We start from the raw sequence: 12,856 nt of genomic DNA, 5'->3' as shown, positions 1-12,856 counted from the left end.
TGTCTCGTGAACCCAGAATAAAAGTTTGCAATGGATTTCATTGTCAACTGACAACTACTATGGGCATCCCATGCATGACCAGAGAGTGTGGAAATTCATTAATGCATCAATAAATAATAATGATTATGCACCAGAAACCCCACTGAAAGTGCATCCAAATTTTTTAGGTGCAAAACTAAGCGTCCCCGCGCTGCATTAATAGATCTTCACGTAAAAATTTTTATTAGGGACATGAAATTAGGACAATTGTATGAAAGCTAGTCCTCATCAAAAGAACAAAAAAAGAGTCTTAAAACCCTGTGGCACTATATTAGTTCTCCTTCTTCATGCTCGGAACAACCAAAGGCATGATGTGCTGGCTACCATTTAAGGCGTCTCTCTTCAACTCTTTTCATATGAAACTACGATGAGATAAGCGAAGTTGGATTTTGCTCGATCAAGAGCTAGACAATGTAACTCAAAATTGTAATCAGCTCGCATTTATTTATTTTTGCAAAGAAGCTTGTTTCTTCATCACAGCAGCATGCTTTTGCCCTGCAAGGTGATAATTAAATACCGTCTCGCTATTACAGACCACATTACAAATCGTACATATTTTAACTGCTTCTGCGGCTGCCCCACCTTCAAGAACCTTCTTTTTCTTTTTCTCCAAATCTTCTGGTGTTTCAATCGCTTTCCTTTTACTCTTACTCTTACCACCAGATTTGCTTTTGTCTCCCTCCGGTTGAGGTCCTATCACAGGATTAGGTGGCACCGCGGGTGGAACAGGAACTTGTGGCACTCTTAATGCTTCTTTTAATTTCTCCAAGTTCTTCTTGTGCTTCTTTCCTAACTTATGCTGGTCCAGAACATCTTTGCTGGTACAATCTACCTTGCAAACTTCACAATATGCAGATTGGACAACCTTAGTTTTTGGTTTCTTCGGGTGTTTCTTCCATGCTCCATTTCCATGAGGCTGGGTCGTGGTGTTAGCCCACCAAACAGAGTTAGTATTTGCAGCAGCCAATTGCTCCGACCCAGTTGAAGCCACGGGGATAGCCTACTCATAATAATACACAATGCAACAAAAGAAGAGATGAGAGAGGGACAATCATCATTCCGTTCCTTTCTACTGCAGAGTTCTAACAGAAGCAAATCAACGCATTGAATTTCCAAAGGGTACTTCAGTAAACCAAGTTTCAATCCCCTCTGAAAAAAATAGTAGCACACAAATTTTCCTGCCTCAATCAATCATTGCATAAGTTAAAAAAAATTAAGAAAAATAAAATGTACTCAACATTTACAAAAAACATCATTGGATTCTTCGATCCATCTTGCCAAGGTGACAAACTTATGACATGTTCATGCATTTTCGTTATGGCCAAAACAAATGAAGCACTCATTGAGATGAAATTATGAAATACAGGAACCGGGAAACAGGAAAAACACGTGCGTTACTGATGAATGAATTGTCTGAATTATAGTCTTAGCTAGAAGTTTAAATCTTAAAAATATGTCAAAAGATTACTGTTATCAAAGAAGAGACAGATAAAATCAAAGCAGTGCAGCTCCATATATCCAAATGGGCAAACAATTTTTAGTTTTTAAATTTTTGAGTAGAAGCTCAGTTCAAAATGACAAAAATTTAAATGGAAGACATTTTTTTTCCTTAGCTTCTACTATCGGGGAGAAACAATTAGGAATTTGCTTAAGTGGTGCACAAATTCCAAAATCAAAATAGCTCAGCAAATTACAAACTTATTTGAATGAACCTTTGTTATCCTCAAGATTCTCCTATTAATCTACCTTCCTAAATTCAAGGAGTGGTTTTAAGATTTTAGACAAGAACATGAGTTGCATGGCACACATCAAGGATGGAAATGGATCCAGTGTGCAGTGAGTGGTGTGCAAGGAGAACAAACAATGCCATTTTTCAGCATTATAGCTTAGAAACAGCGTCGTTTGGCCTCCTCACAGACCCCTCACCACGCATGGAATCCAGATCCCATCAAGGACAGAGCAAATTTGAAATTATTTATCATTGGAAACATATCAACTGCTAAATGTCATAAACCAAGGATAGGAAGCTTAATAACCAATTAGAGATAGAGCTTTAGAAATGTATGTTCCGAATACTTCAGCCAACAAATTTAAAAATATTTAAGTGTTGTCAATCAATGTTAGATAATTACACGCTGCTTCACATAGTTTTAAGCTCCACCATTTAAGCTTGAAACCAGAACATAGCTTAATATATTCGGATTCCTGAACATGTTGCATTTGATCCCATTCCAAAAATTGACTTATTTCCATGTTCTAATCTACCCTTTATCTAAAATCAAAACGTCAAACAGTATAGTCATCCTCCAAATTTTTAGGACATTAATTATCAATCAACTCAATCTATCTCACGCCATACCACCCAATAAACATGACATGAAACTTTAAAGGAAGAAAGAAAGGAATAAACATACTGCTCCATAGCCAGCCGGGTCCACCCCGAACTGCCTAACAGCCTCCGTAGCAGCCCAATTCTGAGCATTTGGGCCAAAATAGTATCCGGAGCTAGAATCTGCAATAGGGTTGTGAGCATACGAGTAATCAGCATGGGCTTCGTGAGTCAGATGGTTAACTGAATCGGAGGTCAAGGGGGCATAGGAAGCAACAACACCAGGAGGGTTCGCCCCAGGTTCAGCACCGGTGCCACCATGAAATCCTTGAGTTCCAATAGAAGATTGAGGCTCTGCAGAAGAAGGATTAGGGTTTTGAAGGTATAATTGGTAATGGGGAGGGTATGATGGGGGAAAATAAGCGGCTACAGAAGGTGGGTAAGAAGAAAGGGGTGCTGGCATTGGATTTGGCTGCAATTCAGGCACAGTGGTGTAGTCCATTGGATTTTCAATTTCATAGGGAGGCTGAGCATGGATTGAACAGAGTGATGCAGAGGAAAAGAAGATGAAGGCGCACTGTTTCCGATTACGTGATGAAGATTGAATAGCACAATAGCAGTTTGCGTTGAAATGGAACCAAGGTCGACCTTACGTGAAAGAGCTGGAGGCCCAGTAATGGAGAATCCTGATTAAAGAAGACAATCAAAGCAGCACGGTGCCATAGCTGGTGCAATTGATCCAACTGCCTTGGACATGGGCTTGGCCAGAGTTTTCTTTTTCCATGGTCCAGAAAGAGTATTTGACCCGTCATATTTTTTAAGACTAGGAGGGGGGGGGTTCATCGTCACCGACTAAATAATTAATTTTCTCTATCTTTACACCCCAAAAAAATATATATGCAATTTTTGAACGGATTAGATGTGCCTCAGGAATTTGAGAAACTGTGAATCTCAGGAAGAAAGTGTAACCATAAAATGTGGCAGCAAGAATTGAGGAAGCGTTGCCTCATGACCCCAAAAGGACTGGAACAAACCGTTTTAGCGCCCCACCAATTTAAGCATCCCACTAAACCAATGCAAGGCAGTCTGGCAAACACATAGAAGTTAAATAATGATTTGACGTTTGACATATTACTTTTTATTTCAAGTTGATATTTTCGGGAAAAGTTAATTCATTTTCAACAAAAGTTTCAATTAAGATAATATATTATCGCATAAAATTTTGATCAATAGATTTAAAGCATGTGGCATGAACAAGAATGATCATTGACTACGGCATAAACTTGGATTTTGAAGAGTTGAATTAATATCTAATTACACTTTAATTAATTTAACTGGAAGAAAGTCTCCTTTTATACCCATTGTCCCAAGATTATTTTGGTTATTGTCAGCCTTCTTGTCCGTTTCAAAATATATATGATTACATTATAATTCTACTTTATACAAGTTGGCTTTTTTTTTCTTGATTCATTTTTATTGAATGGTTTAAGGTGTCATTTTTTATTCCCCTCAAACAAACTATGCAGATTTTGAATGGTTAAACAAATCATTATATATTTAAAATGTAATTCTACCCCCTTTTTTTTTAATCTCTTTTGGGCGGAACTCTATTAAAAAAAATTCCAAACTACTTGCATATTGCAAAGGGGGCCTGCTCCCTTTTTTTAAAAAAAAAAACAAAGAAACAAACTTTCGACATCTCGATCATTAATTTAATCAAACGAAAAAGAATGTTCATACCCGCTGACTGTCAGTCTCAGATAAGAGAGCCCAGGCAAATGGTGTCACGACATTATTTCAAGCCACAAACCTCATTTTTCCTTCCATATTGATGGGGGCACAGCGGGTTTCCCGGGGGGTAAATTTGCAGTTTTCAAAATTGAAACAACGAGATAATAGCAGATTTATCAAACAAAAACAAGTTTCCCTAGTAAATTCATAACATCCAGGTAATAGTGAAATGGGTTACAAAAAGCAAGGCAAAACATAGAGCCTTTTTACTTTCCCTGAATTTTTACCAATTTTGTGCCGACTACAAAGGGAAAGAGAAAGGACCAAAAGAAAAACTCTTATGAAAATAATAAAGAATCAAACTGAGGGGGAACGCAGTCCCCTTAATCAAATGATCTGTTTCAGGCCACTGCTGGCATGTCCTTGAGCCACGGGTCCAGTGGCTTACCGATAGAGTAAACGATGAAGCCAATCTCACGCAACTTGTCCCCATCCACAACGTTTCTGCCATCGAACACAAAGGCTGGCTTCTGCATGTTGTCATAAATCTTCTGATAATCAAGAGTCTTGAACTCATCCCACTCAGTCAGAATGCAAAGACCATGTGCATCCTTTGTTGCCGCATAGGCATCCCAAACCACACTGACTTGCTTCACCGTTGAGGGGCTCATGGGCTGCAAGTGGATAGGATGGTCCCAGTCAAACTTGTTCATTGTGAGATCCCTCTGGATTTGCTCTTCAGTGACTTGTGGATCGTATATGCTCAGGCGAGCTTTGTCACCTAGCAGTCCCTTGCAAACATCAATAGCCGGGGTCTCACGAGTGTCTCCAGTGTCTTTCTTGAAGGCAAATCCCAGAATGGCAATCTTCTTGTTAGAAACAGTGTTGAACATTGAGGAAACAACACGATTCACAAAACGGCTCTTCTGATAATCGTTGATCTTAATCACCTGTTTCCAGTACTCTGCTACCTCTGGAAGACCATTGCACTCACAGATGTAAACAAGGTTCAAGATGTCTTTCTGGAAGCAGGACCCACCAAAGCCAACACTAGCATTGAGGAACTTGGGTCCAATCCTTGAGTCCGTACCAACAGCAAAGGACACCTGTTTGACATTTGCCCCAGTGGCCTCACAGAGTGCGGACATGGCATTGACAGATGAAATTCTTTGGGCCAAGAAAGCATTAGCTGCAAGCTTAGACAGCTCTGCAGACCAAAGATTTGTGGTAAGGATTCGATCCTCAGGAACCCACTGAGCATAAACATCCTTCAATGCTTGAATGGCTTTCTGTCCTTCAGGAGTCTCCCGACCACCAATGAGCACACGGTCTGGTTTGAAGAGATCTTGAATTGCAGTTCCTTCAGCAAGGAATTCTGGGTTAGATAGAATCTGGAATTTAATCCCCTTGCCATTGTGGGTAAGAATCTTCTCAATAGCCTCAGCAGTTTTGACTGGGACTGTAGATTTCTCAACCACAATTTTATCAGACTTTGAGACGTCAGCAATCATGCGAGCAGCACTCTCCCAGTATGTCAAGTCTGCTGCTTTTCCAGCTCCAAGACCCCTAGTTTTGGTTGGTGTGTTAACTGAGACAAACACAATATTAGCTTCACAGACATGTTTTTCTACATCTGTGCTGAAGAAGAGGTTCTTGCCACGGCATTGCTTTACAACATCTTCAAGGCCTGGCTCATAGATAGGAAGCTGGTCGCTGTTCCAGGCTGCAATACGGGATACAGAGATATCAACAACAGCCACTTCAATGGAGGGGCACTTAAGTGCAATGACAGCCATGGTAGGTCCCCCGACATAGCCAGCACCAATGCAGCAAATCTTCACCATTTTTCTTCTTTTAACAACCTAAATAAAACAGGTTCAAATTGATGGGTAAAAACACAATGGTACAACAAGAACAACTTTCGCGTGAAGTATTTGCTTTGAGGTAGTAACACAGCATACTAAGGTATATATTGCAATATACAGCTATTTTCATTATGATGAAAGAGGCAGCAAGTCTTAATAATTCCCATCTTACAAAATTCAATAATAATAAATATACCATTGAACAATACAAATATGTACAAAATTTCCGTAAGCAAACATTTTCCTCCCAAATAGAACCAAGCTGCAAACTCCGTCCTATCTCGCATAGTCTTATACTAAGCAATAACAATTGAAAAACATACGTTGAGGCATGAGTTCAAGTAGTCTCCGTGCGTGTTGCTTGGATTGGAGATTCAAGATTAGTTCAAGCATGATTGATACGGCCTCACTACTCGACGACTGGTGAGCACAACCAAGTGTCACTATGTTCCAACATGGTGGAAACTAAGATGACGTTGTCAAACGTATTAGACTCGACATAGAAAACCAGTGCATGTCATCATCTAAAGGTCGGTGCAAGATCTATACCCAATAAAAGTAACTCTAGCAAATAAAAGGAATTCGACTTATTTTCTTCCAGTATCCATAAAAGGAGATAAGGAGAAACCAGATCTAATACATGAATGCAAAAGCTGACACTTTGATCATTAGCTTTCAGGAAGACTATAGGTTGACCACTCGCTATCAATCTTACAAACGCAATATTAGTAGATCTAGCTCAAATTGGACAATCACAAACGAATTGCTGGCGATCTCTATAAATCAAACATGAATTCTAGTAGATCCATTGTCAACGAGCTTCACATAAGAAAATTCAAACAACAAAAGCTGATGCACACAGCATTGAATTAAGCATAGAATTGGACAACTGAAATAACTAACAACGTAAGAAGAAGCGACGGATCCGCAGACTATAAAACAAATCAGAACCAAAACCGTCGATTAAAAGGACTAGACATTCCATTATCATAAGATAAACCGGTGAAACGAGACTTAACAAGAATGGTTGGTTCCAGCGTAACAACAGAGACTGGAGTCAACAGTGATTGAAAAATTGACAAAATCTCGCACAAGAAGGAGCAAATCAGCAAATGGAAGTCTGAAATCTGACATAATTTTACCTTTGGAAGTGAATCACTATGAAATGGAAAGAAGCCAGAGATCACAGAAGCTAGAGAGAGGGAGAGAAAGAAAGAAAGAGGAACGAGGCCTGTAGAAGGAGAGCGGGAGAGAGGCAATATATAGCAATGCAAACTCAGACAGAGGGCGTCGACGTCTAATTACCAAAAAGGACAACGGCATGTGAAAACGCTGCTCCGGTTGGTGGGGAGGGTCACATTTGGCAGGGGGAGAACGGTAGGGGCAAAGTTGAGAAGTAAAGTGAAATGACTGAAATGCCACTAGCTTATTAGTCAGTTCACGTTCACAAATAAAGTCAAAGTCAGGGAGCGAGACTGGCAGAGAGGGGTATCCAGCTTCGCACGCGTTTGCCGCACAAGGAACCGCTTCTTCCTCTGCGAATCAGGGCGTCAGCTTCAATTCCTTTGTCTTTATTGTCCTTCATTCCCTCCTCATGTATTATGAGAATGGGAATAATTCTGGCTCGCATATACCCTTGCAATAAATTATCCTCCCCTCAAATTTATTTGGCTAAGTAAAAATATATATTCCACAGGTAATGAAATGGGATGGAATTATATGCATTAGTGGTTAGATTTTATAATTAAATAAATAAAAGAAAAAGGATTGTGGTTAGGCAGCACTTAATTCATGAAGGTGATGTGTTATTGAAGAAAAATATATTATCCCGGTTTTAGTTGTAAAACCTCATTTATAATTTACAAATAAAGTTTTATAATTAGGATCGAAGGTAGTAATAGATTCAAGCTCTTTTGTAATGAGAGATAAACTAACAATAATTGTTGTTAAAAGATATGAAATAATGGCAGTGGATTCTTAATATACTTTCAAGTGATGTCTACACGTTTTTGTCCTTGTGGTGCGTGTGTTTTGTTTTTTTTTTTTTTTAATAACGTGACTTGTTTCCAACGCCATGCATGTTATTGTAAAAAGAAAAAAGCAACCATAAGAAATGGTTGGATTATCACCGTGATCAGGTAATCTAAAGGAACGAGATTATAGTTCATTACCCAAAAAATGGGAAAAAGGGATCTGAGTGGATCTGAAATCTAGATCTGTCCCTCTTATTAAGAAAGAAAAATCAATGCAAGAATGATGGAAGATTAAAAATCAAAATGTGATTGAGAAGGATTTGTAGAAACATGATTTAGATGTGCTTTTAGGTGAAGATGGAGGCACCATCATTGTACAGGCTCTCCATAAAAGCAGTCTTCGCAAACTTGTAAACTAAGAATGGACTTTGCTTGAGAGGTTAGGAATTTTTAGAGTGCATTTGAAGCTATAAAGAGATCGAGCAGTTCACGATTTTCAAAAAAAAAATTTTAAAGCCAACGAAAAAAAAAATACTGTTTTCCTTTCATAGCAATGATAGCCCAAGAAAGTTCTTCACATGCAGAGATGATCAATGATCAAAAGATTTTTTTTTTTAAAAAAAAGTGAATTTACAAAGAAATATCGGCCAAAAAAATAATTTACCGGGAAATAAATTTTCAAGCCACTATGAAACCGACTCATCATTTTCTTCCACATGAAATTACTAAATCCCCAAACTCAACCTTTGACTGAAATTTTTGGATAATTCGTGCGCGGATAGTTTTCTTTTTTCCGAAGGTGATAATAGGTCAGGGCTCATTTTTCTAACTTCTGTCTTAGTATATAACTTTTATGTATAAATTTTGCTGGTAGGTGTTGAGTTTTGAATATTTTCTACGTGCATGGCTCCCCCCAACCCCTTCTGTTTACGTACGCCAGACGCCCCTTCCTAGTCCCATGTTCAAAAATTATGGAAACGGAAACTGATAGGATTAATATAAGGTTTGCCCTAATTTTGGTTTTAGTTTTTCAAGTTTCAAATCACAGGTTTTGGTCTTTCAAAAACAAAATGATTTAAGTTTTTATTAGATTATAAGAACCGATGTTTTAAATAAAAAGAAATTTAATGGATCAAAACCTATGATTTGAAACTTAAAAGACTAAAACCAAAATAACTGTAGATTTGATGACCAAAATTTGTATTAACCTAAACAGATAGGATATAACATATATATTTTAAAAAAATTATTTCAATTTTAGCATTTTTAAGAAAAATTAAATGAAAGCAAGGATCCATATGCAGATTGGGCCACCGACTTCGTCAAGTGACCATGCAACAAAAAAAGCAATCATTTTTGGCCCAAAAAGCCCACTTTTGCACAGTCAGAGTTCAGAAGGTTGTGTGTCCTGATTGTAACGGTCGTTGAGCAGAAATCAGATCATCGCCGCATTTACCTGAAAAGCGAATCCAACGGCCCAAAAAATCTAAGCAAAATCTTAAATGAAAAATCCAACGGCTTATCATCTGAGTTTCTGACCCACGAAAAATAGCCGTTACAAATAGCGTCCCCCGCTCAACGTTGCTATTTTTCCTCCTATGCGAATCACAAAATCATCATAGATGACCAAAAAATCAGAAAATCATCAAAGTATCACACAGGCACACAGTCTTCCTTTGACATACTCTTTCTCGATCTCTATCACACCCTTGGTCTTCAGAATCCTTCTCGGGCATAGAATAGTGGCTGCGCATTCTTGATTTTCTGATGGAAATGTCTTGCAAGAACACTGGAGTCATGACTCCGATGAAAGAATCATATGGGTATCGATCAAAGAATCAGGAATGCTCAAAACTTCTGGAGAATTTTAATCCCAATGTATCTCGTCGTAGCCCTGGCTCGAAAACCTTAAAGTCCCCTGTTACTGCCAAGTCTGCAAAGTCTCTGAAATCGGCGTCGAAGAATCCTAGTTCAGGTGTCTGTCTACCTCAGAACAAGATCCGTCAAAGGAGATTTGTGACGGCAAAGAACAATCCGAATAAAGAAGACGACGTTGTTTCCAGTTCGTTAGCGACGTGCAAGTGCAAAGACAAACATAAAAAGAAGTGTCTTTGTGTGGCCTACGCGAATTTGAGGGCATCCCAGGAAGAATTTTTAAAGAACCAGGCAGATGAGCAAAATCAATCTAAGGCCAGTGACGAATCAGAGATTTTGACGACGATACAAGGCCGTCTAATTAGTGAAGATGGCCTGACGACCAACAAGACAGAATCACCTGATCAAGTAGGCAGTTCGACAGTGAAACGTCGGAGGGACAAATTGATGGAAGAGGCGAGAAAGAGTGTCCCAGAAGGAGGTTGTGGGAGAGTGATGCATCTGGTGAAGGCATTCGAGAAGCTTCTGACTATTCCGAGTTCGAAGGACGGTGATGAGAAGGATGAGGCGGAGGATAATTTAGCAGACGATGATCAGAAGAAAGCTACGAAATGGGCATTGCCAGGATTGCAACCTCCTCCGAAGGCACCTGAAACTGAGATTTCATCCTCATCATTCTACCCTTCGGATTTGTTTGTCACATCCGAAAGCCTCGGCTTGGACCCACCTACTTCATTTTCTTCTTCTTGTGATGATAATAGCATCCGTGAAAGGTTCGTGAAAATAAGAAGAAAACTAAATACGATTCCAATAAGCATATATAAGCATATTTTTGAGTTTTCTCTAATGTTTGTTATTTTTGCCGAGGTTGCAGTATATCGAGCAGGACTTCTACTGGGGGTCAAAGGAGTAGGAGGAATGTAAGATCACAAAATATGATTAGTTAATTACCGCTACAAGCGCGGAAGCAGATTGAATATAACGATACATGAAGTGATTGAGTTTGCTTTGAATTTTTTTATTTTCAGAGCTTGGAATCGTCATGCACTTCTGGGGGAAGGAGGCGGAAGAAGAAACACGTAAAGGCCACAAGCCAGAAACCATTCAAGCTGAGAACAGAGGTAGTTTAGAACCGTGAATTGATATTATGAATTTCAATTCATTTTTAGTTTGGATGGTGACACTTGGTAACTGTAAATTGCTACTGTAGCAAAGGGGAAAGTTGAAAGAGGAAGAATTTACGAAGAAGTTACAAGACGAGATGATTGAAGAAGAGAAGCAGAGAATACCCGTTGCACAGGGTCTTCCATGGACCACGGAAGAACCAGAGGTGTGGATGTTTGCTGTAAATTATAATTTGAGTGTTTACCATTTAAATTCCAACATTCACAACTCCCGTGTTTGTAGATATATCTGGTCACATGTTTGCTGTAACTAAGGATTTAATTCGTTGCTGCTCTTTCAGAACCTCGTAAAGCCTGTAATTAAAGAAAGCACTAGGCCCGTGGACCTGAAGCTTCATACTGAACTACGGGCGATTGATCGTGCTGAGTTTGACCATCAGGTGCTTTTATCATGGAAATTATTTCAATTGTTGAAAATTGCAAATTAGAGACAAAATTTGATGGATGTCTCATGCAGGTGGCAGAAAAGTGTAGCTTTATTGAGCAATTCAAGATGGAAAGGGAGAGGCAACAGAAGGTGTATAATGATAGTGATAGATTCCTCAGCCAAAGCGTGCATTGTTTTCTTCTCACTATAGATGCTCAAAATTTTTCTTTCCTTTTGTGTTATAGTTAGAAGAAGAAGAAGAAATCAGAAGGCGAAGAAAGGAACTCATCCCCAGAGCACAGCCAATGCCTTATTTTGACAGACCCTTTATACCCAGGAGGTAATTGTTGGATTACTCTTAAATGATTATTTTTGTTGTTTATTTTTCCTTCAGTTTTTTTTTCCTGTTTTTGAAAAAATGTGCCTCTCATATCTTGATTTTGTGCGCTAAAGGTCAAGGAAACCTCCAACCATCCCTAGAGAACCGAAGTTTCAGTCTCCTCAGAATCAGCATCAGAAAGATCAGATGCTACTTATCATGGAATGACAATAGCCCCTGCATTTCAAGATTAAAGGGCCATTAATGTAAAGTGAATAACCCTCTTCCATTTTTGCCCCTCTGAGGAGTTTTGATTGATTTTTGTATGCAAGCCATTAATGTAGTTATAGATTTTATTTTTAGGCCATTGGTCCATAACAGTGTCATGGGAAGAGAAAGGGCGACTCCGCCTCCGCTTGATGTTGTTACAGTTCTTCCTCACAAATTGTTTTATAGAGTGATTATTATTTATTAGTCCTTCCATCAACAAATTTGATTGCTGGTGAAGCTGGAAACAGAAAATGCATTCGTTTGGAGAGAAAGTTGTTTGCCACTCTGTATTTGGGAGTTCTGGTAAATTGTGATAGGATTAGAATTAGATGTAGACAGTAGTTAATTTGGTTGCACCTATAATTTTTACGAGGTTTATACTCTTAATGCACTTACATATGTATATAAAGCATTATGGACCCTTTTTTTTATAACAAGATGCCCCAAGAAAAAAAGCTCAATAAATGCTCTCATCAAAACTGTTTAGTTACACGCACGTATGTTCTAAATTTATATATATATAATACAACTGATATGAAAATTATAAAGAATCTGTGTGTGTGTGTGTGTATGCGCTAATTTCGTTATTTTTTCACCTTAAAAGAAACCATTGGATATACAATTTATTGCTGAAATTTGAACAGAAGTATAAAAATAAATAGGAAAATCTAAAAAAATAATTGTTGGATTTTAAAATTTCAAATATGAAATTATTACAAAAACGTGTTATCATTTATTTTTTAAGTGTAATCATTTTTCTTTACAAGTATAATCACCAATACTGATTTAAAATTTTAAAATTCAACAATCATTTTGTGTTGGAATTTTCCCCAAAATGAATCACATTATTCACAAAATTTTGCAAATTTCATAGGGATATCTTAAACTGTAGAACTCCCGACGT

At 38.3% G+C, this 12,856-nt stretch overlaps 3 protein-coding genes across 4 annotated transcripts; 1 reads left to right on the top strand and 2 right to left on the bottom strand.

Moving 5' to 3' along the window:
- Nucleotides 1-453: 453 nt before the first annotated feature.
- On the bottom strand, nt 454-3,068 carry LOC114752033 (zinc finger RNA-binding protein). The gene is made up of 2 exons (XM_028940752.1): nt 2,454-3,068; nt 454-1,039 (listed from the first exon to the last, which is right to left on the bottom strand). The coding sequence occupies exons 1-2, from the start codon at nt 2,868-2,870 to the stop codon at nt 485-487; spliced, it is 972 nt and encodes a 323-aa protein (XP_028796585.1). The 5' UTR covers nt 2,871-3,068; the 3' UTR covers nt 454-484.
- A 1,203-nt stretch (nt 3,069-4,271) lies between these two features.
- Nucleotides 4,272-7,205, bottom strand: LOC114752060 (UDP-glucose 6-dehydrogenase 1). 2 transcript variants are annotated; one of them, XM_028940794.1, is made up of 2 exons: nt 7,107-7,205; nt 4,272-5,961 (listed from the first exon to the last, which is right to left on the bottom strand). In XM_028940794.1, exon 2 carries the CDS (start codon nt 5,941-5,943, stop codon nt 4,501-4,503), a length of 1,443 nt encoding a protein of 480 aa, XP_028796627.1. In that variant the 5' UTR covers nt 5,944-5,961; nt 7,107-7,205; the 3' UTR covers nt 4,272-4,500. The 2 variants fall into 2 exon arrangements, with proteins under 2 accessions (XP_028796627.1, XP_028796628.1); XM_028940795.1 differs by lacking the exon at nt 7,107-7,205 and adding an exon at nt 6,288-7,031.
- Nucleotides 7,206-9,572: 2,367 nt separating this feature from the next.
- LOC114752068 (uncharacterized) lies at nt 9,573-12,329 on the top strand. The gene is made up of 8 exons (XM_028940802.1): nt 9,573-10,585; nt 10,687-10,732; nt 10,841-10,933; nt 11,023-11,142; nt 11,278-11,376; nt 11,454-11,513; nt 11,609-11,703; nt 11,817-12,329. Exons 1-8 carry the CDS (start codon nt 9,705-9,707, stop codon nt 11,908-11,910), a joined length of 1,488 nt encoding a protein of 495 aa, XP_028796635.1. The 5' UTR covers nt 9,573-9,704; the 3' UTR covers nt 11,911-12,329.
- Nucleotides 12,330-12,856: the final 527 nt, after the last annotated feature.

This window comes from Neltuma alba, unplaced genomic scaffold (genome assembly GCF_004799145.2).
Source record: "Neltuma alba isolate B1F8T4 unplaced genomic scaffold, ASM479914v2 tig00007216_pilon, whole genome shotgun sequence".
In the NCBI taxonomy this organism is placed as follows: Eukaryota; Viridiplantae; Streptophyta; class Magnoliopsida; order Fabales; family Fabaceae; genus Neltuma; species Neltuma alba.
This window is presented reverse-complemented; position numbering and strand designations above follow the sequence as displayed.